Raw genomic sequence first — 26,602 nt, 5'->3', positions numbered from 1 at the left:
AGCCTCAAGTTTGTGCTGCTTGATTGTGCTTAGCTCATGTCCGAGCCTTCCTGTGCCGAAGGCTGCCCTGGCGCTCTTGCCCATCCCTGCGGCCGATGCCGCTCTCCCGGCGGGCAGCTGGGGCCGGGCGCGGTGCGGCAGTGCCCGAGGCGGGGGGGCTATCGCGATAGGGCCGGGGGCGGGTCCTCCCGCCGCCGGGGGCGCCGCGCCGCGCGGGCGGAGGGGCGGGAGGAGCCGCGGGCCCGCACGGAGCGGCTGCGGCGGCGGCTCCTCCTCTCCAGCCATGGGTGAGCGGGGCTGCGGCGCCGGGAGCGGGGCCGGGATGGGCGGGGGGGTCTCCGGGGAACGCGGGGCTGAGGCTCGGGCCGAGGGGCGCGGGCACGGGGCGGTATCGGGGCCCCGCGGTGCGTGCGGTGCCTCGGTGTGCGGGCACCGCGCCGGGAGGGCTGCGGCCGGCGGGGAGAGGCTCCCGCTGCCGCAGGGACAGCGCCTTCAGCCCGCGGCCGGAGCGGCTGCACGCCGGGGCTCGGCTGCTCATCCAGCCGGGGAGGAATGTCGCCTCCTAGGCCGAGCCCCTCGTCAGACCCGGTGATGCTGGCGACAGCAGTGCCACCTGCAAATAGCCCTTTCGGGGGCTGCTGCTTCGGGGAGAAGAGCTCTGCAGAGCTTGTTTTGCTGTCTGTGCAGTACCCCGTAGAGTACTCGAGCAGCAGCTACGATTTAGGATTTCACACACGATGTTAAATTCTAAATCTTGATTTTAAATTTTAAAATATTTGTTTATCATTTATTTTTTAAGAAGCAGATGAAAAAAACCATGCAGGTACGCTGCACTTAAAAACAGACCTAAAATGCATTTCACCTCAGAAAGAACAGACAAGAGGGCTGATAATTAAAAGGATAGCAGACATAGAAGTCTGTCTGAGGAGGATCAGCTCCAGAAGTCAAAATGAGGTCACCTGACAAAGGAATTTTTATGATGCCTTTAGGGAAATAGACAGGATATGTAGCAAGGGAGAGCTACCCACCTGAAGTCTGCATTGAGCAAGGCGTTTCCTACACTAACACTTGTATTTAATACTGTCAGTAGCAAAGCTAATAAAAAAGCAGGATGTGTGCTTTGCCAGCACAAAGGCTCCTGTTGTTGCAAGCCTCCTCCTGTCCCAGCCAGGGATGCTGTGCTGGTGGCTGCTCCTGGTGGGGTTGATCAGTCCCCAGCAGCTGAGCAGGAAGGAAGGAAGAGACGAACCAGTGGGCTGTGGCTGCTAACTGAGTACAGTTTTGCCAGAGCCCTGTCTCTAATTATCTCTGATTGTTTTCTAATGTCTTATGAGGTTTTCTGTTGAAGTACTGGGGAACTATAAAAGTAGTTTTTAAGGCTGTCTCAGGTACATAATCTCAGTCTTTTTTTTTTTTTTTTTTTTTTCCTAGAAAGCAGAGATAGGTTATGTTGTATGATAGTAGGGTAGTTGGGTATTTGGCAGGCAACTAGGGAAACAGAATACTAGAAAGTAATTTCCAGGGTTTCTAGTATCTAATCCCTAAATGCCTAAACTGTGCAGGAAATGACACAAGTAGTTTCATTGCTGTTGAGGAGCTGAGAAAATATCCATTTGTTATGATGATTTGGGCTCTTTGTGCTTTCTGATGTGCAAACAGATAAGGCCCTATACCTATACTCAGATTTGCAGAGGAACAGGCTCACGTTTTTTCCTCAGATGCATATTTTTTCCTCAGATATTTTGACATCTATGTCTCAATGTCTCAGAAAAAAAAAGTGGTTTTTTTTTACTTCATTTGTTGGATTTAATTAAACAGTAAATCATCAACTCTTTTGTTTCTTTCCAGGTTACTTTGATCATAGTGAATAAACAGAGGCTTGTTTTGTCTCTGAGAAAATAGTCTGGCCTGAACGCTTGACTTGTTTCATTATAAATGAAAATAAGCTTAAGAATTTCCTGAGCACTCTGTTTTCAGTAGCAGGAGTTCTGAGAAGAGGAACCTTGTCCATTCTGTCAGACTAAGATGATTGTAAAAAGCTGTGGGTTTTTTACTGACTAGATTTAATCCCCAATTGTATTTTTGCAGTGTACACTTGGTAAAGTTTATCAAAAATTTCAAGTTAAAGCAAAACCTTTAATTCTTAAGATTTTCCATGTAGAAAATACTTTGTGGCTAGATGAGAAACTGAATTTTCAGTACGTAATATTTTCTAGAAAATGCTCCTGGTTTAGTGGCAGAGACTCTGTACAGCCTGAGAAGGAAGGCATGTGTTCATGTCACTGTGAAATTAAAGCTGCAGTGGAAAGTGATAATATATAAAAAGTGTGATGTCTGCTTCTGTAGGTAGGCTGTAATACACCAAATAAATACATAAATTAATAGGAAGGCTGCTTTAATACCATGGGAGGGGCACTGGTTGCAGCCATGCAGCAGTTTGGAGTGCAGCAGAGGTGCTGTGTTAAATTGCAGTGACTTGGCTGCTTCTGAGACCTGGTGAGACAACATGGTACCTAAGAACTCTCGGGACTTCATTCACCTATTAAAACACTAGGAATGTGTTTTCCGTGGGATGCTTTTCTATGACATGATGGTTTATAGCACCTACTGGATTGTTCTATTGAGTTTATTAGGTTAAGGTAAGTTTTTCTTTGAACAAGGCAGCTATGAAGCACTTTATTTCTTTGTGTCACTCCTAACACTTGAACCGTAACATTTTTTTCTCTGTTGTCTTAGCTGTAAAGGACCCTACAGCTGTAGAAAGAGCAAATTTATTGAACATGGCTAAATTGAGTATCAAAGGACTCATTGAATCAGCCTTGAGCTTTGGGCGCACTCTGGATTCTGACTACCCACCTTTGCAGCAGTTCTTTGTTGTCATGGAGCACTGCCTGAAGCATGGCCTGAAAGGTGTGGAAATTGGTCTAGCTGCATATTTCTCATCCCAAACATGCCATTTTTCTTCCTTTCTTTCTTGAAGTAGGTAAAAAAATATGTAGTGTTGCATAAAGAATTGAAAAATATGCAAATGGTCACCTTTTATAATGAATAGTGTAATTATTAATTCTTCACATATATTTCCACTTTTACCAACTTGGTTTTTTGAACACCATTTGTTGTAAGCGGTCCAGGGATTACCACAGCTGCATGTGTGTATTTAGCGTATATTTTTAGCTAAACGTCCTTTCTATATTAATTTTATTTCAGCACATCGATTTTATATTCACAGCAAAGTAATTTAGAAGTTGGCTTTGGATACTGGTGAGCTGACCAGTGTCTCAGTTAGGAATTATCTGGAAGTCTGGACTCAGCAGTTAACCTTTTCACACACCAGCTAGTTTGAAGGAAGCTACTCCAGTAATTTCAATTAATTCAGTTACTTGATTTTTCTTTTTGTAGTAAGAAAATCCTTTCTAAGTTACAATAAAACCATCTGGGGTCCTCTGGAACTTGTGGAGAAATTATATCCAGAAGCTGAGGAAATAGCAGCAAGTGTCAGAGATTTGCCTGGCCTTAAGTAAGTAGTATTGGTAAAATGCAGCAGGAAAATAAAGGACCTGACTGAGAATCTGCAGGTGTCTCATGATTTTATTTGGCATCAATCAAGCCTTTGAACAGCTACCACATGATGTTGGGGGAGAGCACAGGTGAATGGAAGGTGGATAACAGCAATGCAAAAAGGAGCAGGTTGTGTATCACTCACTCCTGCAATCTAGAACTGCAGCAAACATTAATGAGTGCAGGTAGCAAAGGCCCTATAAAACCAAAAGGTGACATACCAAAGAGGAAAGAATTAGGCAGCTTTTCAGATTCTTGCCTGCAGTGTCCTACTCAGAAGTAAATTTATTCTCCTCCCATTCCACTGCACTCTGCTTTTGTATTTATCTTTATAATTGGCCATACATGAAATTCCAAAAGGGCTTGGTTATGCTGTGATTGGTATATGGCAGCATAAGGATTCTAATTTATAGCTTTAGACCTTATCTAAAGCACATAGGCATGTAAATTATTATTTACTCTTGTGGCAGGCCAGAGGAAATAATAACCTTTGCCAAGTGTGTTACTCTCATTTTAATACAACTTGTGAAGGTTTTTTTCATTTATGTGCTTACCACTTGTAAGTATGCAAGCACTAGAAGAGGAACTTGTAAAGGTCCAGGTGTACTTTGCTGGATATAAGTGTTTGCCAGTTACATCTGTTTTCATGGTTTTTTGCATTGTCTTCCTAAGATAGCCCTGAATTTGTACACTAGTAAAGGTAGGATTCAGAAAGTGTTGGGTAGAGCCAGAGAGTAGGACTGGGAAGGGAAGCTGCCGTGGTGGCTTGTGATGGGCATTCAATTCATTTTCTTGCACTTCCCCTGAACTCTTTATAAACAAATTGCAGAAAGGAGTCCCAACAGTTGCAAACATTTTACTTCAGCAGAAAACAGGACTTTCAAGATTATCAGGCTCTTGTGCATTCTATACTCCTGTTTTTTCCAGGGTCTGCTCCCAAGCTCAGCTGAGTAGTTTAAAATTTTTCTGTTGTCCCAAAGCTTGGAGTCAAAGCCTAAACATTATGGCTTTTCAGATGGTGATGCTCAACTAATAGTTTAAAATACCCCTTCAGAAACACCAATTGCTCCACCAGTAGACTAATAAGGTGTTAAAGACCGTGATTTAATCAATATGTTATTAATTTGGGACTGTTTGTCTTCATGCCCTTTGTTTCAGGACACCGCTGGGCCGTGCCCGGGCCTGGTTACGGTTAGCACTGATGCAGAAGAAAATGGCCGATTATCTTCGCTGTTTAATCATTCAGAGAGATCTCCTCAGGTAAACAATTAATTAGATTTTGTTTGCAATTTGTTTTTAGAGGTTTAGTCTCCTAAAAAATAATCCTGTGTTCCCCCACCGTGCAGAACTAGCGCTGAAAACCTCTGGGGAGGAGGTGAATTCATCCCTACATCCCTACCATGCGTGTGGTTTCCACTGAGCTGCCATTGCACAGAGGGCTCTTGCTTTGAACTTTGCTTTCGCAGTTCTAACACTGGCATTGTTCGCTTCTAGTATAACTTTTCCTGTCTGATGGAGTAATTAAAGCACAAACAGCGAAGGATACTTCTCATCTTAATTTCAATTTTATAAGCTATATGTATTTTTAAGATTTACTTTGTATGCCTAGATAATGCTGGTTTGTCAGGATGTCATTGGTGTTCAGCAGCTATGGGCTTTTCCATTGGAAACACAGTTTGTTACATAGAATCTAAAATTTTATTTAAAATGTGCAAGGAGGAGAAAGTCCTGATATTCTTTTGTTTAGTGAAGTATTTATATTTTATAAACCTTTTTAGCATTTCAGCCATTTATGCTTCTCTTTAATCCATGTAATCTCTTCCTTGGCTCCTTGAATTTCAAGCATGTATTCATTAAATTCCAGACATTGTTTCACACAAGGTAATTTTTTACCATTCTTCTTTTGCACTGCTTGCTTCTTAACAACTTAAGAGTTGTCTGACTCAGTGTGGCCAAACATCTGTTTGTTGCAGTATCTCTTCAAAACTGGCTAATAGCAGGTGTAGGGTAGAGCCTTTTCTGGGGTTTTTGGGTTTTTCTTTTAAAGGCAAAGTAAATCTTGTTACTCCCACCCCCCAACAATGTCTCAGCCATCTGGAGCCAAAGGCAGTATCCTTGTTTTTAATAGTCTCTGAGACAAACCATGCACTTTGAATTTTTAAATATTTATGAGGTGAAAGTATGGGCAGGCACAGTTCATCTTTAAGGATGTTGTAGTAAGGCTAGAATAAGAGAAATTTAGATGTGTATGTCACTTATTATTAATTTACTGGATGTATATATAATGAATAAATCAGTAAGATGCAATTTTCTGCTTTAACACAGTGAGTTTTATGAGTATCACGCACTAATGATGGAGGAAGAAGGAGCAGTTATTGTTGGGCTGTTAGTTGGGCTAAATGTGATTGATGCCAACCTGTGTGTGAAGGGAGAAGATCTGGATTCACAAGTAAGTCCATCCAGGTAAAGCAATGTATGTGCAATCTGTGAGATTTTCCTGTGCAGTGAATTTTGTTACTTTGGAGTTGTGACTTGTTAGAAATCTTCATAGAGACTGTTCAGGGTGTGATGATCCAGCTGCTGGATCTGTGGGGCTGTTGCCTTACCCCCTTATCACCAGCTGGGTCAGACGTTTAGATTGAGATAATGGTCAGAGTGCAAGGGTGAAGTTTTGTGCTTTGTTCTCAAATGGGAGCTGTTGTAGCAATGCAGAGCTCTTTGCATCTCACTTGTGTGACCCATCTTTTTCCTCTGTGGGACAAGGATAGTTCCATGATCAGTTTACCCTGCTTGCTTCATTTATTGTTGTTCTGGGACATCACAGGAATGATACAAGGACCTGAAACAAACACTCACTTATGACCTCATAAGAGGGTGACTACTTTGATTCTGCAAAGCAAGACTTGGAATTCTTCCTGCTTTACAACGGGCTTTGACTTTTAACCTTAATCTTTTCCAAGAAAATATTAACAGATTCTGTTTAAAGGCAGATACACCTGTATTTGTAAATAAATGTGGACTGTGTTCAGCCCTGATTTTTTTTTTTCAGCTTCTTTGTGGAAAAGAATCATAATAGTTTAAGTGGTTATTACTATATTCAGTATGTATTTGATGAAAAAACAGTTCCTCTGGGAAAGAAAAGTCACAGCTAATTGGGTGTGTGTGCTTTTGAATCACATGGTTAACTTGTCCTCAGTTGTTCGTTCTAGTTACTGTCTAATATTGGTTTCAGGCACTGATCTTGTGTAAAAGAAAATATAACATCAACAGGCCTGTAATTACAGAAAACTTATCAACTTGCTCTTCCACGTTGAGAATTAAATGTGTATTATGGATCACAAAATCTGTTGCTAGCTATGCTTCTGTTATCCAGGTCATTTGGTGGCCTTGCTGCATGAGAGATAAAACTCGATTTGAGAAGGTAGTAGTGGCTGTGCAGATGAGATTCTGAATGCAATTTGTCCAAATCTGACATTTGTAAAATATCCAGAATTATTCTGCTTGTGAAGAGTAGTATGAAGAAGGCACATTCTCAGAGAAGCCAGAAGCAGCAGGTTTTATTGAGCAGAAAGGCAAACTTCTGGAGCTTGATGGAAGTCATAGCCAGGAGCGTAGTTTTGGTATGTTAAAAAAATACTGCTCAGTGGTGAAATGTGTTTGTGCAGACATAGTGAATTGATTTAAGGTAACTTTTACAGATAGAACATTTCACCTTATTTAATAGCGATGGTATTTTGCTTTAATAGGAAAAATATATTTTAAAAAAGGTTTTGGAGGAGAGATTTTTAGAAAAGACATGGAAAGAACAAACAGGATCCTGACAGGAGAGCATTGTATAAACCAAGTAAACACTAAACTTAGTAAAATCTTGTTTAAAGTGTTATAGTTCAGGTTTTTCAGCTTCTGGCTGAAAGTGGACGAATCTTAAAAATGCTGTAACTGAGGTTTTATCAATTGCATAAGTACAAGGCTGTAAATACCAACAGCCAAATAACCATACAGTTATTTGTATGATATGAAGCTGTACCTTTGCTTTCCACCAGGTTGGGGTGATCGATTTCTCTGTGTATTTGAAGAGTGATGATGACATTGGGGGTAAAGAAAGGTATGTCCTCACAAAATACCTCCTAATTTTGCATGTTAACAATTTCTTGGCTGGGGCCTGTTCTTTTAGAAATAAGTCTCGTTCCCTTAAGATGAAATCTTCTGATCCTGAGAAAAATGCCCCAGTGTGTTGTTCTGTGTTACTAGTCAGCTGGAAGAATATTTGCAGTCTGAAGGAAACCTCAGCAGCATCACTACTGCCCCCAAGTAGTGGAGGCTCGCCAGGTGGCAGTGAAAAGGAACCTACAGGCATTTAAGCCCTCAGCTTGGGGTTTGGTCAGTGTTTAAAAGAGCCAGAGTTATGGCAGAGTAAATAAACATCCTTATCCTTCTCAGACTGTGTAGGTTATGTTTCATGTAGAGAAATCATTTGCAGTTAAAGCATTGGATTTTTTTGTGTCTCACTGATATATTGCCTTCATGAGTGTGAGATGAAGTTGCTTCCTTTCTTTTTAAAAACACGATTAAGATGGACATTTGCACATGGTAAATATGTGTATTTTCAGTCCATAGTTTAGCACATCATGTTGTTAAAGTTAATTTTATTTTGTACTTGCTTTAGAAATGTACAGATTGCTGCAATATTGGACCAAAAGAATTATGTTGAGGAACTAAACAGGCAACTGAAGTAAGTATTACTTTGAAGTATGGGTGTCAGGGCAGGCTTACAGGTAAATGCCTTTTGTAGCACAGCTTTGTGAGAGAACTTCAGAGAAAGAGCTGCAAATTCTTCATGTTTAGGCTGAAGATTTAGTGAAGTAGGAAAAGACACTCTTCTGGAGAGACTCAGGAAGTGTCAGTTTTCATGCTTTTGGACAGTCAAAACCTTTATTCTTCAAAGAAACACAAAACCAGCAGGCCAGAGTGGTGAACGTCCTCATGATTCATAACTTCATGGGAAGGAAAAGCTTGGTCTGGATTCTAACTGTGTTCTATTTAACAGTTTGTCAGAAGTAGTTTTGAGTGTTCTGGTGAATCTGTATATTTTTATTTCTTTGCCTTTCAGAATATTTTAGTTTTTGGCTTTAATGCCTAGGACTGAAACTGAATAAGCTCGTTGCTTGCTAGAAGCTACTTGTATGTGGTAGGTTGTGGTTCCTGTTGAAACAATTTTCAGGAAAGCAGCATTTTCCCCTTACTTTGCTGGATGTAACAAACCTAGTCCACCACTGTGTTTGTTACTGTGAATATAGAAGAACAGTGATTTAAATTCTATGAGGAGTATTGTACAAAACTAGACAGTCTGAGGAGCTAAAAAGCTAAAAAACCCCAACAAACCAAAACCAAACAACAAAGCCACAAAGAACTTCTGTAGAATCTGTAGCACAGGTGATCTGGATCCTTTTTGAAATGTAATCATCTTTTAAAGTTTTTAATGCTGGTAATCTGGATTGTTGGTTGCTATAAGGCTCCTGTTGGAGTAAGGATATTCTGCTCTGAAATGTTGTCACTAAGCAGAAACCTTCAACAGCACAGAAAATCTGAGCAAAATGAAAGAAAATGAGGAGAAAGGAACTACCACAAGTAAGAACAGTGGTTATTTGTTTGATGCCATTATCCAGGTGAGCCTCTGTGTGTTCTCGTATGCTGGTTTATGCATAGAATTTCCTGCCAGATCAGTGATTCAGCAACTCTCCTCTATTTTACTTCAGTTCAGCTGTTCCTTTTTAGACATCCTAAAATGCATTAACCTTCTCTTCCCTGATGTTCTTAATGAACTGGCAACTTCCGAGGACACCACAGAGAAATATGTGAAAAAGTAAATGGTGTTACAGAATAGGTTTTCTGTTTTCCTGTGTGTGAAGTGCAGACTAAAAAAAGGTGCTTCCTGTAGAAGTAGGCAATCAGGTTATGGAAAAGGCCTGGATGTAATTTGATACTGTAAAAAACAACAGAGTAATAAAAGGCAATAAAGTTCTGATGAGACTCCTAAATGAAGTCAAGGAGCATCAAGAAAGAGATAGCCTGAGGACAAATCTCAAAAAAATGTGGAGAAACAAATGATTTTGTAAAAGGAATGTGTTTTGGAGGAAGAGAATCTGGAGAATGGTTTTGTTATATGGGCGAAAGAACACTGGGATTGTCTTTTAAGGGAACTTGTTTTTCTTTTGGATGCAATATAGTTGTGAGGGTAAAGGAAGGGGAGAGCACATGGGACGTTTTAGCCAACCAGGAGTTTGAGTTAGAGGGATGACATTGAGAGTTGGAAAGAAGTACATAAATGTTCAACAAAGGAGAGTAATTTTCTTAGGAAAACCTCCAATAATGGGAACAGACCTCTTAGCTCTTAACCATTAATCACTGTACCTTGCATTAAAGCTTTTGAGCTTAGTTGAATGGGTTTTGATGTAATCTTGAATACCATTGTTTCTTTTTCTCTTTCAGTAGCACAGTTAGCAGTCTACATGCAAGAGTTGACTCACTGGAGAAGTCAAACACTAAACTGATTGAAGAGGTACTATTTTATTTTAGTAATGTATAGCATATTATTTTCTCTCAAAGACTGTTTTTCTAAATATACTTGCATTATTTTAATCTATGGAAGTTCTGGATAATATGTTCACCTTTATTTTGGCCTAAGGAAGAGGGGCAGCCGCTGCAGGGCTTTGAAGTCGGCTTGCCAGGTAGCCTCTAGCATCAGTAAATTAATTCTGTAGAATGTTACAGTTTCCAACTTTGGAAAATATGAGGAGAGAATCCTTTCTTAATGCCAGATGTCAGTCTGATTTGTGCAGATGACTAGTCCAGAATGGATGACACCAGTTGCTACAAAGAGACAGAAAGTAGTTCACCAAGCAATTTCTGTTCCAGTTCTCAGCTGTAGCCAAAGGATTGTTTCTTGCTTGTTTACTGTGTGCTTATATACAGGTTTTAGATTTGTCTAGTTCTGGGTTTGTGTTTATAGCCTATATTTCTGGTTACCTTTAATGCTTGACTGGTTTCCAATATTTTTAGCTTTATAAGACAGAGCACCTTTTTAAGGTAATGAAGTGGAAAATTGAAAACTCTAAATTCAGCTGCTGAAGGGATAGCTAGCTCACTCTGTGAATAACGTACCCAGAGAGAGTGAAAACATTTTTTCTGAGTGTTAATTCTCAGAGTGTTCTGGTTCCTTTACAAGCCTTCAGCCCAATTGTCCACCTGTTTTGATTCTTTGGCTTATAATTCTGACATTAAAGTGTATATACTGTAGGGCCCAGTTATAAAGTGTCATCTTTTGTAAATATGTTTGTTTTTCATGTGGGGGAGGCTTTCTTATGTAAGCTGCTCTGTATGATATATTAAGATGCCAAAAAAGGGAAATAAAACAGGATGAACTTGAAGCCAAGTGGAAAGAAAAAGTTGAGGATGAGGAATGAGAGTTGAGGGTCTTTAAGTCATAATGTATCTTTAAGTCATAATGAAGCAATGAAACGAAAGCATGTTCTTCACCAGACATGAAACAGTGAAGTATCCTGAACATGCTGCTGCTGTGTAATGAAAGTGACTCATTACTAAAACCAGGAGCTTTATGTTTTCTTTAAAAACAACTAATCCTCTGTTTGGCAGACAGGGAGAATAGAGCAGAGTGTGTCTTGGTCTTGCATTCATCAGAATATTTTTTTCTTTATTTCTACTCAAAAAAGTGAGCTTTTTTGTTTGTTTCTTTTCAGTTAGCAATAGCCAAAAACAATATAATTAAACTTCAGGAAGAAAACCATCAATTAAGGAGTGAAAATACTCTGATTTTAATGAAGACGCAGCATCATCTAGAGGTATGTTAGTTTTACCACTTCTAATATTTTAACATAATGTGGTTAATTTTTGTTCAAAATTTGTACATCTTGTCTTGAAGTAAGCTTAACATGTCCAAATCTGAAATAACTTTCATGAGGGAAAGGACCTATTAAATCTGTGGAGCTTTATAAATGGCGTAAGTAAATTAAAATTCTAGGACACTAGATTGTTTTATTACCTTATGTATATTTTGCATATTCAAGTGACACTGAAGGAGGACAGTACTGCAGTATAGATGTTAATATTACTCAATTCTCATTTCAATTCTCAAACCAATGGCCACAGAGCAGAAACAGCTCTTTCTATGTTTATCCCATGCTTGGAGAAGGTGTTTGTAGGCTTTTCTTTGTCTTCCTCACAAGTGTTAAATTTATGCCATTAAACTGCAGAACTTGCAATGAGGAAAGACAGAACCTCTGTATCTTTGTAGGCAACTAAAGTGGATGTTGAAGCAGAGCTTCAGACATACAAACACTCGAGGCAGGGCTTGGATGAGATGTACAATGAAGCACGCAGGCAGCTCCGGGAGGAGGCACAGCTGCGACAGGTGAGGGTTCCCTGGCACTGCGCCTCTGCAGCAGACTGCGCTGCAGAACGCTCAGTGTAGGAATATTTCTACTTTTGTTGAGTTTAGATGCTGCCTTTAATTTACTTCAATAGCCTTTTCTCTAACTGCCTATAATAAAAAGGGAATTTTTACAGAGCATCAATATTTCTATAATAATATTGCTGAAGGACAGTAAAAACCCCACATTTTTCTTTGATGAATTTTTAGGTGAGTTTTTAGCAATACTGTATGCTCTCTATCTATGCTAAATCTTTCTTGTGAAAATACAAATACTTTAGTTCTATTTTTGTAATTAATATATAGGCAACTCTGTGCAACATTGGCAGGGTAATTTATTGAAATGTGAGTTGTCTTCTCCCAAAGTTAAAAAGCCCCATTGGTCAGTTAGTGTATGAGTGTAACATGTATGGGTAATTTGCAAAGCTAAAGAGGGGCAGAATTTCTGAAGTGGTAAAATAGGTGGTGCTGCAGCTCTGTTGGAGTTTCAAAACAGAAATAAAACGTTACATAATTATTTAAATACTTTGTGTTGCATTGTGCTTGTGTTTTATAGGATATGGAGAATGAGCTAGTGGTTCAAGTTAGTATGAAACACGAGATAGAGCTTGCCATGAAGTTGCTGGAGAAAGATATCCATGAAAAGCAGGACACCCTCATCGGCCTGCGGCAGCAGCTTGATGAAGTTAAAGCAATTAACGTGGAAATGTACCAAAAGCTGCAGGTAAAGGGACAATCTGCTGTTAAACTGCTGAAAGGATCAAAGGGAGAGAAATGCTTTATTACCATTCTGTTCAGTTGAATGCTGCTGGTCCCTGGAGGTTTGGTTTCCTTGCGCTTCTTAGGTCAGCTTGACATTTTGGAACATTACCCATGCAAACATAACTTCACAAAAAGAAGTTCTTAAGGCAGTCACTTTCTGGGTTTAAGCAAGAAAAAAGTGTGAGGATAAGATCATGGCCTAATAATATCCTATGTGAAACAGAGAGAGTAACAGTGTACTGTAGCAATGACTTTTCTTTGGCCTGCGTTGTATTAAAAAGCCAGAAGAATGTAGGCACATAGTGGAGAGTTGAAGAGAAGCCCTGACCTTCCAAAGTAAGGGAAGGAAGACAAGATTATGTTAAATGGAAAAAGCTAATTACACTTTTGGGTTTATTTTTAATTCTGTTAACAAATTAAAAAAATCTCTAACAATGAAATCCCTTTTTTGGGAGAATATGGATCTCAGAGACCCCAAATGCAGTTAACAAATGACCAAATACCAATGAGTTATTTATGCTGAACATGAATTTGCTGTATGGAATAAATTATGAAAACCAGCACAAGAAACCAGACAAATCTGTGGCAGAATGAGGGGAAAAAATTAGGACGCTGCAGAGAGACAATTGAGGTGATGGACAAGGGATTCTACTTTTCCATCTGCAAGTGTGAGGAAACTGGACCGGAGGTTGAGAAATAGAAATAGAGCTGGAGAAAAAAAAAAGAAGAGAATATTCTCCAGTGTTAGGATCTGTGGGGGTTTGATTTGTCGGAGAACCTTGGTGATTTTCTGGACTGAGCATCTTAGCTCTTTATTGGTAAGGTTCTGAAGGGCTACTTGGTCACTGAATTTAAGTTGATTTCCAAACTGATTAACTAAGGAAGGAAACCAAAGGGGAACATTTTTACTTATTGAATATTAAATAGCATCTACGCTTGTAAAGTATAAAACTACAAATTTTCTAGGCATAAGATTTTACATACTGTCCTCAAGGGTTTTTAGAAGGCAATCTTTAAAAAGAATCAAAACCTGAAGCCATTTCAACATTTTCCCCTTCAGATACCGAAGAAAAAGCCCCCATGAGATAGTGGTGTAATTATACCAATTTCAGTTTTAACCTCTTTTATAACACAGGTTTCTGAAGATGCTATGAAAGAAAAGAATGAAATAATTAGTCGGTTAGAGGATAAGACCAATCAAATTAATGCAACTATGAAACAACTAGAACAAAGGTACAGCCCCATCTTTGTTTCTCTTCATTCATTACTCCAACCCCTTACATCCTACTGCATTCCTACAGCCATTGAAATATAATTTTCAACTAGAACATTTACACCAGACTTTTCTGAAGCTTCTAATTAGTGCTTTGCTGTTGGATTTTTTTTTTCCTGTTTGACAAACACACTCACTTTAAATACAAACTTAATCTTTCAGTTTTCTTCCTCTACCATCTTTCTTCTGGTCCTAGGTTTTTATGCTGATATCAGAAGCTGTTCTTTCAGTTGTTTCAAAATTCTGATTCATTATTGCCTACTTTTTTTTCCCCACCTGAATGAAATGCAATAGAAACTGAAGCATTAATCTTGCTTATACTTAAGCATATGCTTAATATAAACATTAATGCCTTCAAGGATCACTGGTTGTTTGCTGAAGCTGTTGTAATTGTTGTCCATTGCTTTGGAAGTGCCATTATTTTCAATGACTTAATGAGTTTTCATGCTGAAAGGTTGAAAAGTGAAAGACTAAAATTCCAAAATACAAATTTACATTATGGTTAGACTGCATGTACTACATAATATTAAAATGTGATTCATATGTTTTAATTTAGTGGCCTTATATGCAACATTAACCTTTTTAATTGTAAAATATAACATATCCATAAGCCCTGTCATGTCGGTGTTTGACATGTCTTTTTTTTCATTTAAATCTGATTATGAAAAACATGCTTATGTATTAAAAAAATTAGTGACATGAATATTCTTTTATTGACATCCTTTTTTCCTCTTTTTTCTTTTTCTTTTTATTCTTTTATCCCAATTTTTGTTTTTACTGTTTTGCTGCCTTCATCTGTCTTTGATTTTTGTCCACTGCATTCATGAAGTGACAAAGATCTGTTAACTCAAACTAGGACTATTGCAATGTCATTCGTCAAATGTGCCAGCAATGAGGCTCAGCACCAGTATAAACTTGTCAAGGATATATCATTCTGAAAGCTCCTCCAGATCTCTTGTGTTGAAATTATTGCTGATAAAATAGGACTTCAGAATTTTCCAATTAAAACTTTAAAGTGGTATTAGAAATCCTGCACTGTAACTGATCGTAGCTGGGTTCTGTTTTGTTTTCTGAAAGAACATCATCTCCGATCTCACTTTACCCCTCCTAAAAAAAACAAAAAAGAGAGAAAAAAAAGTAAATTACTGCACTATTATTAAGCAAATGTAAGCTAGTTTTCTAATGCTATTGAATCACTTCTTTGTCAAATTTTATTTTAAGAGGTTAGATATCTTTACTTTGACTGTACATTTTTATGATGCTTGTTTCTAATTAGTGATTTTTCTGATTCTTTGGTACTAGAGATTTAAAAAGTAGCCCTTCTGGCTAATACTTCCCTTCTCCCCTGCTTATTCTTTTCACTTTTAGGCTGTATTTATCCCAAAAGCACGCTCTCTGTTGGGTTTTGTGGTTGTAACTAGCACTGTTTCTTAAACAGAGTGACAGGAGTTTGAGGAAAGGAGTTGAGCTCTATCAGAATGATGGATGTAAGAAAAGAGGGTGGTGTCAGCATCTGTGTTCTGTGTGTACAGTGAAGGAATGATAGGCTTTGGGCATCAAGCAGTTAAAGCACAGTTCCATCTCCCTGATGTCATGTGGGGTAAAATACTCTCGTAGAGTGAAAATGTGTTTGGAGCCTGATTTGTGTGGGACTCCAGACAGAGACAGAGTGCTCCAGCAAAGTCCGTAGCTGTGACTCCTGCCTAGCACAGCTGCCCTGGTGTAGGTGTAGTAGTGAGTAGGATTTACAATTAGGGCCCAGATCCTGAAGCTGCCTAACCTGTTTGTCAGCTGAGGATCTTGCCTGGCTGTGTGTACACTGAGATCAGCACCTGTGGTTGTGCCCAAACCCTTTTCCCTCCCTCCACGCATCATTAGGCAGCCTTTACAACTCATATTTCTGCTATGAGCTGCTGCTTGCCTGCACTGCAGAAAGAAGAGTTTAGGCTGCTGACTGCCCTTAATACGCTTCCTGATGTTTGCTCAGAGTTTGTAGTGGAAGTTGACTGGGAAAATAATCTGTGTTTTGCAGCAGAAGGGGATGTGTTTGAAAAAGCGGGGACAGGATGCAATAACACAGAAAGGATTTCTACTGCATGGTTATGTACTAGCTTATTCCTTGGTTTGGAGGCAGAAAAAGCCTTTAACATGAGCTGGCTACTGAAAAATAAAAATAAGTATCTTCCATCTGCAAAGAAAACCCAAATCAGAAACACTGAATAAGAACAACAGGTAGACCATAGCAGAAAGGGGAGCCTTATCCATCTCACTGTCATTATGCAAACAAGTATCTGCCCCAGTATCATCTGAATGGCAAATCCAGCTGCAAACTGGGGCCAGCTCAGCATCTGCCTGAATTTCAGCAGAGCAGCCAGCCCTGGCTCTGGGCTAGGGGATGGTGCTGCAGCTTCTGGGTAGCAAGCTCCCTTTCTGCCTTGCTTGTGGAAACAACTGTGCAGTTGATTTTGGGATTTAGGAAAGTGTTTAACGTGCTTTTGGTGTTGATGTCTTCTGTAGTTTCATTCAGCTTCTGCACAGGGGAGGGACCTGCTTTTCCCAATACTGTCCTTCCCACGTTTTGGCCCTCTGTGCACTACCATTGCAAATGTGACTGAGAGCATTCTTAAAACCCCTGGGATAGTTAAGTGAGATAGTGCACCCTTTATAAGGTAGTTTCACTCCAGCCTTTTTCACTTGTTTACTGGCAGCTTTTGGAAACTCCCTCTGGTGCAACTTCATCAGCAGAAGCACAAATGCAAACATGTTGCTGACACATCTTTTTTTTAGCTGACACTGCAAGTTGGGATTTGTTCTGTGTTTGGTGAGCAGCTGGGAAGGGAGAAATCAACCATCTCACTGATTTCTCCCACCACTTACCTGAGAGGCCCTTAGAACAGTTTTGCAGAACATGGTGCATCAGATGGGGACATTCAGTGGTATTTTACAGGTGCTTGTGTTCTCCAGACAGGTGCAACCATGATACAGCACAAGTCCCCTTTCAGTACATTTACTTTTGTTACATTACATACACCTTTTTTTGGTTTGAAGAGGTAACCAGAGAGGAGCCACAGTGAACTAATGCATTCCAAGGGAAGTGTCAGCTGAACAAACCTGGAATTCAGAAATAAAAGATTAAATCAAAAAACAATCCCTCATTTCTTGATTAATCATTTTTATTTGTCTATAATATGGAGCTATTTTAACCAGTGTAAGAATGCATTATTTTTAATACAGACTATTTAAATTAATTAGGATGTAATTGAGGTAGTTCTATAAATGTAGTGGGACCTGTCAGGGTGTATTTTGTTGTGTTAGGCTAGTTAAGTTTTTTGCTGTCTGATTGCAGTGCTCTGTATGCAACCTTATGCCTCAATTGTTTTGAGCTGCTTTTGCACAACACATGCTCTGCCCTGTCTTAATGGGTGATTAGTGCAAGCCAAGTACAGGATTTACTTGGGGGAAAAAAAAGCTTCAAAAATAACATATGAACATATGCTAAAGGAAAAAGAAAAGCATCAAGTTAAATGCTTCAATTCTAAAATATGTATCATGCTTTGGCACCTGTTATTCATGAGCATAAAATAAAACAGTGATTACTTACAGTGATTACTCTCTTACTGTATGCAAACCCAGGAGCTAGTTCCCTAGGCATTGTATGGACTTCTCGTTTGAGTTTGTGAGTTTCCCCCAAACTTTGTTTTTATTTAGAAATGTTTCTATTTCCCCATTTTTCTTTTATTTGTCTTCTTCACCCTCTACACCCTAGTTCTAGCTTCAGTTTTACCCAAAGTTGATTTGAATTACACCAGATTGCAGCAAGCAGAGAAGGCTCAAATGGAGGCTGAGGCTGAGGATGAGAAACTTAAACAGGAGTATGTGAATAAATCTGAAAGCCTGCAGAACGAATTCTCCCAGAAGGAGAAACAGCTGTGAGTATTTCTTTCCTGTTTGGAAAAATGCACGGCAGTAAACATTCTACATTGCAATATGTCCTCTGTCCTAATACAGGCTGGTTGTTGTTAAATGGTTTTGAACAGAATGTAAATACTAAAGGTCTTTATGTTAGGTACTGGCAAGGCAGATGGAAATATGTCATTCCAAGAAAGCCAAGCTGGCTTTGGATGCCTCTAAAATGACATACAGCTTGAAAGGAAGGGGAAGAACAGCATTATTTCTTGGCTAAAAGTGCCAGCTTAATTCAGTAGGAAATTATCCTAAGTGGGGGAAATATGTAGTGGAGTAGTAGTAAAACACGCTTTAACAAAGCCCACAAGTAACTTAAAATGGCATAACAGTGGTTTGGTTGATCCAGTTTAAGAATAAGGTAGAAGGGGTTTAACGACCTCTGCACAGGAAATAAAAAGTGAAAATCCACTGGAGTCATAAAAGTTAAAAACTAATGTAAAAGCCAACCCTCTAGTCTTTCTCCCGTTACATCCTTCAGTACTAATTTAAATCAATATGTAATGTTAAAAGCTCCCTGTAAGGACAGGTGTTTTCCGTCTTTGGGAAGATAAAGCATCAGTTATTTAAGTAACTCTCTGGCACAAAGATTGGGGCTTAAAAATTAGTGATTTCCAATCCAGCTATTAGCACTCCCCTGCCTCTGAGAACTCTGAATGTTAATACACTTGTTCAACTGTCATGACAAATGTTCACTTTACTACCACAGTCACCTCTGCAGATTTGGGCAAAAGAACAGTTCAGACCCCAGCCTTAGAATTCTGCAGTTCTGAAACCTCCAGGTCATGTTCACTTCTTTTCCAGCCAGATGCTGTGGTAGTGTCCCAAAATGTAAGTCTTTCCTTTAAAAGTGGGTTTGGTTTTAAAAGAGGAAAATTAATGTGGATGTAGGTTTCCCATCAAAAGACCTTGCATGAATACTCTGAGATTTTTTTTTCCTCTTTTACTGTTTTGGCACAGTTTAGATCTAGAAGGTTGAGCAGTGTGCTTCCACTCTTTGCATTCTCCATAACATTCTAAACACCAACTCTTCTGTGAAACCAATACTAAAATTCCAGCTAGAATGGGTCTTCCATCAGAGTAGTCCTAATTCCTTTAACTGAAGTTCAGTTAAGTTGATAGAATCTGTATGCCTCTTTATGCTGAACCTCACCTGTGTAGAAAGCTCAATAAAAATACTAAATTAAAGTCCTTCCCCTTTATTTTCAGTTCTGTTCAAAATGCCGTAAACCTTAGTCTAAAATAGAAGATTCACATCCAAGGGTGTAAATTAAATAACTTTTATGGTATCAGAGATATCTGCAATCATTGCCTGCATCACCAATGACACTGTGGTTGGTTTGGTTTGTTTTAGAAACAAGCTGTATAAAGTTAAGGGGCTTTGCCTTATGCATGTTTTAAAAACACTTCAGAATTTTGTGATTAGTTGTCTCTTATTCATTTCAAAGGTCAGCTCTTCAAAATTATGCCATGTTCTTGGTCCTTTAAATAAACTTACTTTGAAAAGCATTTGTGAGTGACAGTGCTTTGTTTATTACACTGGTATCTAAAATATCATTATATTGACACATTATTTCTGTTTTAGAAAACATGTAAGTTAATAGTTTATTATGATAATAGTCTATTGCACGCAGAAATAAACTTGGTCTTGTTTTTAAAAATGATACTGTTGTGCACAGTGATTTTTGTTCTGTTTTGTTTTCTCTGTTCTAGGCTTCAGCTGGAAACAGATTTGAAGATAGAGAAAGAGTGGCGGCAAACCCTAGAGGATGATCTTCAAAAGGAAAAGGAAACTGTATCTCATCTGAGAACAGAGACCCAAGAAATAGTTAATCTTAAGAAAGTAAATTCTGGAGCAAATTTTTACTAGTAATTTAGAAATTGACTGCAAAGTTAATTATGGACTTAGACATGGTATTTTAAAAAAATTCTGCAAATATATAAGAAAAATTACATTAATGTATTCTCACAAATAGAATAAGGAAAAAAGTGGGCTTTTAACTCCCCATTTAGTCCTCAGAGCAGAACTCAGTACTTTGGATAAGGAAAAATGAAATAGTTGTTTTCCCTTCTCATTTGTGTTGAAGGCTCTGCCTTCTCAGTGTAGGCCAGAAAGTGCTTCAGCTTTTCTCTGACTCCATACCCATGGCTCTCTAGTGGTCTTGGGCTCTCCAGTCAGTTGGGTTTATTTTCTCCCTCGAGTGGGCTACAGAAGCAGAAATGCTTCTTTATCTCTTGGGGTCTAAGAGAGTTTAATCCTGAGCAGTTGCTGTTCAGGTTGGATTTGGAACCTTAATAGTGTGAGGGACCTGGCTTTCTCAGCAAGAGCAGCTTCAGTAGGAGCAGCTTTCTAGGCAGTAGGGCAAACACAATTTGAGAATAATTTGGTTTAATTTTATTTTGTTTGTTTTGTTTTAAGGAATTCCTTAAACTTCAGGAAAAGAACAAGCAACTGAAAAGCATATGTGAAGACCAAGAAGCTGCTCTCCAAGAACTGGCATCCAAGCTGAGCGAGTAATTTCATTATTCATGATCATTTATACATATTATTTTTGTCATGTAAACTTGAATTAAGAAAAATAGTGGGACAGTGGTCATGCATATTAGACAGTATATGACAATATTATTATCAGAAGTCAGTATGTCTAGTTAGGTCAGGCCTGTTAATTTTTATTTTTGGCTGGTGGGGTACCTGTAAGTTCCTGGGTAATGACAGTGCTGTGAACAGAAAATCCTGGTTTGAAGGGCATTAGGCTTTGTTCTGCAGTGAGAACAGTTGCCTGGTTTGCCATTTGTGGCAATCCCAGAAGAGCCTCAAGGGGAAGGTGACAGCTCTGGCTCCAGCAGGGCAGTGCTGATCTTCTTGAGCCTCAGCCAGACACCAAGCCCCACACAGCTGCCCACTCACTTCCCCACTGTTCGCACCAGGGAGAGAGAATTGGAAAGGTAAAAGCTGGAAAACTCATTGAGGGTTGAGATAAAGACAATTTAGTAGGGAAAAGAACAGCCACACTTGCAAGCAAAGCAAAACAAGGAATTAATTCAGTGCTTCCCATGGGCAGGCAGGTGTTCGACCACCCCCAGGAGAGCAGAGCCCCATCACGTGGAATGGTGACTTGGGAAGACAAAACTCCATCACTCCAAACCTTGGCGTGCCCCCCCACCCCTCTTCCTCCTCCTTTCCCCCACTGGATATACTGAGCATGATGATCAGGTCTGGAATGCCCCTTTGATCAGTGGGGTCCTCTGTCCCAGCTGTGTCCCCTCCCAGCTTCCCATCACCCCCAGTCTCCTCCCCAGCGTGGCCCTACAGGGAGCAGAAAAGGCCTTGGCTCTGTGTAAACCCTGCTCAGCAATAACAGCAACATCTCTGTGTTATCAACCTGTGTTCAGCACAAATCCAAAACACAGACCCTGCAGCCCCTGGGAAGGAAATGAACTCTATCCCAGGCAGAACCAGCACAGTCTGTAGAGGATGGAAGGGGTCACCTGGCCAGCCCCACTCTCCTTATTTTTACGTGGTATTGAGGTTTCATTTAATCATCTCTGTCTTCTCAGTAGTTCTGCTGTGATTTACGTGGCCTTTGATGCCCTATAGAATAACTTTGTGTGTGTCTCCCATGACTCAGTTCTCAGTGGGTTGGCACTGGATGGCTGTGGGGAGGCTGCTTCCTCCATGATGACATCATGTGGTCTTCTTCAGAGGACTTGGCTTAAAATTTTTTAAGTTCTCAAACCAGGTTTTTAAGTTGTTAGAGCATAACTGACCATGTAGAAGTTTGAAACAGCATTATCTTATTCTTTAGATCAAAGCTGAAAATAGAAGATATAAAAGAAGCGAACAAGGCATTGCAGGTCAGTAGCATTTTGAGAAAATAAACTTTTTTTTTAACTGTTCTTTTTGAAATCTTTCATAAGCTTGAGAAGACTTCTCTCCAAGAGCAACTACTCCAGAGAGACTCATTGTATGATTTCTCCAGTGGGAGAGAACCACAGACTCCCTGTAACCCCCTGGAAAAAAGCCTTGTTTGATGCACAGCTATGCATTTTGGCACTTTTCTTGCCATGGCACACACCCTTCTCTAATTTACAGAGTGTATCTGGGACAGAATGTGTAGCCAGCTGAGCTTAAACAGATAGTACTCCTCAGTGATCAATAAATATTTGATCATCCTAGGAAATAAGTAAACTTGTAGCACCAAAGCTGTTAAAATGTGATGTGTAATGTTGACAGGTTTGGGACTTTCTAAAGACAGCAGGGAGCACTTGAGAGCAGAGATTTTTGTCTGCACGTTTGATAATCTGGTGTCACCTGGTACATTACTGCAGTCTGAGTAAAAGTGTCTGAAATGGTTGAGCAGATTCCTGGGTTTATTAAATGGTTTAAACAGAAGGAAATTGACAGTTCTTGATACTGTCCTGGTTGGTTTTGGTTCCCTGCATCCTGAGGACTGTTCCCACGTGATGAGCAGGGACATAGGCTTCACTCTGAGGCTTGGATGCCTTACTGTTCTTCCAGCTCAGCCATTTCCCAGCTTTACTATGTTCTCTTTGCACCTATGGTCTGTCTTGGCCCCTAAGGTTTTGCAGTGTTTTGGAGCAGTCCTGTGCTGCTTTAGAGTGTCTTTGTGACATTACACTGGTCCCAGGGCACTGAGCATTCAAACAGTGAATGTTCTGCTCTTGGTTTGTCTTGTCCCCTGGAGCTCAAAGTTTAACTTCATCAGATACATAAAATTATGATAATTTTTTCTCCAGGGCCAGGTTTGGTTGAAGGACAAAGAGGCCACTCATTGCAAGCTATGTGAAAAGGAATTTTCACTTTCCAAAAGGAAGGTAAAACTTAAAACAAAATTTCTCCCAACTTGTTCACAAGTATTATGTAATTATTAATTATCTTAGAGGTGTGGCATGAAATGTCAGTGATCAGGTGAATGTAGAGTTATTTTTCAGATGTTTTTCTAGTTCTTTGATAACATACAATGAAGCTGGGCCCTAATTTCAAAAGAAACAGTGTCTTGGTGAAGTTCCACAAAGCAGCTTAGTTAAAAATTATTTAACTACTTTGTGGAATTGTTATCTCAAACTCTTATCAGCTCTGGCACTGTTAGAATTTGACATGTGTAGAAGTCTTTTTATGGCATTTTTTATACAATAGAGTAAGAAAATATGAGTTTATTGTCATTTTAAAGTAAAATGTGACAATAATTTCCATGCTTTATTAATGTGTGCAGGAAGTTTTCTTTACCTTTCTATGTTAAATCTCAATTACCTACCTGACAGAAGCATCCACTGTTTTGAATATCATTGTTCATGCTGTATTTTTATGTAGCAGAATATATTCTTAATCCAGGTCTTGAATAAAAACTTCAAAGCATATATATATATATATATATATATAATGTGCTCCTAGACAGACCATGTATCTGTCTGTGGTGCAATCCTAGACAAACATCTGTGTAGGATTGCATCATAGTTTGGGATGTAGATGAGTTATCTTTTGCAAACCAACTCCATTCTCCGACCCAAGAAGTGAAAGGAACTACGTTTTGGATTGCTTTGTGTGTATTGGTTGTTGGTATCCAATTACCAGGTACATTTCTGTTGTAAATTTAAATTTTTAATCTTCTGCCCATTATTTAGCATCACTGTAGGAACTGTGGGGAGATCTTCTGCAATGCCTGTTCTGACAATGAACTGCCTCTGCCCTCTTCACCAAAGCCTGTCCGAGTCTGTGATTCCTGCCATGCAATACTTATACAGAGGTGTTCTTCTAACGTGCCATAAGATATTTATAAATTCTGGTATTTAGCTCATCCTGTAAACACCCACTAAAGAGTGTACAGCAGTATTTCCAGACTTTCAGGTAAGCAGTGTAGAGTTGCAATTTCGAGGTACTGTGGATGAGTTACTGCTCTGCTTCCTCTTGAAACAAATGCAGAAAATGGGACCCGAATGTAGAAAATGCACCTATAAAAAGAAAAAAAATCCAGATGCCAAATGGCTCAGCAGCTCTTCTGTGAGAAAGCAGGGCAGTTTATATGGGAGACTCAGTGTCAATGTGTATTGGATGAGTATTTTAGTTGTTAAGATGATCTGGAGAAAGGTGATACTCTTACAGGCTAATGTGCCACAAGTTCAACCTAATCCTGCCACAGAGTGTGCCTGTAATAGGCTGTTGTGAAGCAAAACCATGCAGTAGCTGGTTTTCAATTGTACTGGAAAAAAGTATGGCAATTAATGCAGTGGTCTGAGAAATTATTGCCAAATACCGTGTATTAGTTTACTTCATCTTCATTACCAGGATTTGATACGTCCAAGAGTATTGCACTGGCAGCTCTGTTCTGTGCAGTCACAGGTGTAAGGGGAGCTTTTGTCAGGCAGGGAACAAACAGTGCCTCAGGGCACTTGCTGAAGGAAGGTGTGTTTTGCTGAATGATTTTTTCACATGAACTATTAATTTGATATATCTGTGTTTCCATTAAAAGGGAGCTGTTCATCACAGACCTCGTCTGACATTGTCTGTAACCTTGAACAAGTCTCTGCATTATTTTCATGCAAGTCATGCTCTCAAGCTTGTCCGTGTAGTCACTGCATAGCTCTAGAAACCACCTAGAAAGACTGGGATTAAATACTGGGGACCACATCCTTTTTGTGTTGGACAGGAAGGTTCTTCCTTATTTTGTCACCGTCTTTCAGAGTTGGTTCCTAAACTTCATGTTTTTGCAGAGCACTTTAGAGCCCTTCTGAGTCTAACTGCTCTTGACACTTACAGTAACTTTTGCTGGAACAGAAAATCCTTATTCTTTCCGTAGGCAAATAGAAATAATATCCTTTGATAAACTGCCGTCACTTCCACCTCACTGCACTGCACCCTCTTCCCTTTAGCCACTCCTAGGATGGGCTCCAGCCCTCTCCAGAATTTTCAGCCCCGTAGTTCCTTCAGCCATGGGCTTGGAGTAGCATTGCTGACAGCAGAAGGGAGGCTTGCAAACAGGTCTTTTAGTTGTCCTTGCACTTTGTTTAGCTTGGCTTTGTCTCTGAGGATAGGAATTTAGTGAATATCCTAAAAGCTAACACAGCTATTCTTTTCAACTCCTCAGTGTAGTTGCTTATGTAGCTTTTGTAAAGAAAAATGTTTTTAAAATGACGTGATGTAACCTTTTGTAAAATATCACACAAATACTTGTAAATCTGTAAATAACTTTTGGAAAAAAATAAATTTAAGTAATCTGCAACTTAACTAAGAGAATAATGTTACTTTATTTAAATTTGTAATTCAGAGTATTTTATTTTATTATGACTTGTTCAAGTTGCTTAGAAAGCTTTGCCTATGCTGGGAAATGGGGTACTCTGCTAAAGACACAATCAGGTGCTGCTCACATGCTTCCTGAGTGTTTTCAGGTGGGCTGTATATGGGGCATGGAGGCAGTAGGGTTTGGTGTAGGATAGAGATGGTAGGATAAAGCTAATCTGTACTGCTTTAATAAGTAACTTGTCAAAAGGTATGCAACTAAACAGAAATAATTTAAAATAGGCAATCTTTTAAAATAAGAATATCGTCTATGTGCAATAAATTAATTTCTGTTGCTTAACTGCCATCTTTTCCTCCCCTCTGTGCTGCCCTATTTGCATGGGAAAAGTGTGTAATTATTCAGATTGCTGTTACTGACTGCAGGTAAGACTTCTGGCTTGAACAAAATCAATGCTGGATGTTCCATGTGGTTTCATTTCCCTTGGCATCAAACTACATACCTGGCCTGCTTTTAAGGTTTGTGGACACCACTGCGATTAATGCTGTATCTTCTTCGTCTTTCTGTAAAACCCTGCTCTTGATTCCAAATCCTTCTCACAGTGCACAGGACGAACTGTGGGGGTACCCATGAGAGCCTGGAACTGTTCAGACAGGATCAGACCAGCATTTTATTCCTCTTGGGAAATGTAGCGACTTCTGCTTCCCTGCTCTGGGGGCATTAGCAAGCACCCGGAGACAACCCGATGTTCCTCCTGCTGCTCCCCGCGCAGGGCTCGAGGGTCTGAGCCCCCGCCCCACACAGCGGGCTCACGGACCGTGTTTGCTTCGCCTGCCCGGGAGTGAAGGGATCGCCCGGCCCTTCCTGGCAGCCCTCACGTGGCCGCTGCACAGGCGCTTCCCGGCAGGAGCGGAGCGCTGCAGCTCCCAGCGCTGCCAGAGCCGAGGCTGTAATTAATACACGGCCATGAAACTACCCCGGCCTCACGGACTGGGCAACCTCTGCTCACGGCTCTCAGAAACGATTCCTCTGCCCTTTAAATGCTGCTTCAGGGAGCTGAAAGGCTCGAGGCCGAACGCTGCTCTCGTTAAGGGTGAAGGGACAGGGCGCGCAGGCAGGACTCACTGTCCTGCACAGTGCAATTGCGTTGGCTGGGACTGAAGAGCAGTGGTCTCTTTGCAGATTGCCTGGTTGTACAAAAGAGCTCAAAGCACAACCCCAGCCTGCTCTCCAAAGGCGTCAGGGCTGCTTCTCCCAAGATGGAACCCCAGGTGTTCCCGAGCGAGGAGGCGCTGCAGAGCTGGCAGGATTTTCTCTCTGCTATACCCACGGTAAAAACCAGCTTCC

General features: G+C 40.0%; 1 protein-coding gene across 4 annotated transcripts; it reads left to right on the top strand.

The window, feature by feature from the left end:
- The first annotated feature begins 214 nt into the window (after window positions 1-214).
- On the top strand, window positions 215-25,245 carry RUFY2 (RUN and FYVE domain containing 2). Of its 4 annotated transcripts, none has more exons than XM_048312087.1 (18): window positions 215-287; window positions 2,737-2,910; window positions 3,400-3,517; window positions 4,717-4,818; window positions 5,884-6,007; window positions 7,602-7,663; window positions 8,225-8,290; window positions 10,051-10,117; window positions 11,316-11,417; window positions 11,870-11,986; window positions 12,561-12,728; window positions 13,902-13,999; window positions 17,849-17,968; window positions 19,716-19,845; window positions 20,422-20,516; window positions 21,809-21,857; window positions 22,761-22,838; window positions 23,646-25,245. In XM_048312087.1, exons 1-18 carry the CDS (start codon window positions 284-286, stop codon window positions 23,787-23,789), a joined length of 1,818 nt encoding a protein of 605 aa, XP_048168044.1. In that variant the 5' UTR covers window positions 215-283; the 3' UTR covers window positions 23,790-25,245. The 4 variants fall into 4 exon arrangements, with proteins under 4 accessions (XP_048168044.1, XP_048168043.1, XP_048168046.1 ...); XM_048312086.1 differs by having other exon boundaries at window positions 10,048-10,117; XM_048312088.1 differs by lacking the exons at window positions 215-287; window positions 2,737-2,910 and adding an exon at window positions 2,911-2,979 and having other exon boundaries at window positions 10,048-10,117.
- Window positions 25,246-26,602: the final 1,357 nt, after the last annotated feature.

Source organism: Corvus hawaiiensis, chromosome 8, assembly GCF_020740725.1.
Source record: "Corvus hawaiiensis isolate bCorHaw1 chromosome 8, bCorHaw1.pri.cur, whole genome shotgun sequence".
Taxonomy (NCBI): domain Eukaryota; kingdom Metazoa; phylum Chordata; class Aves; order Passeriformes; family Corvidae; genus Corvus; species Corvus hawaiiensis.
The sequence above is the reverse complement of the archived record's forward strand: the minus strand, read 5'-3'. Positions and strand labels throughout refer to the sequence as shown.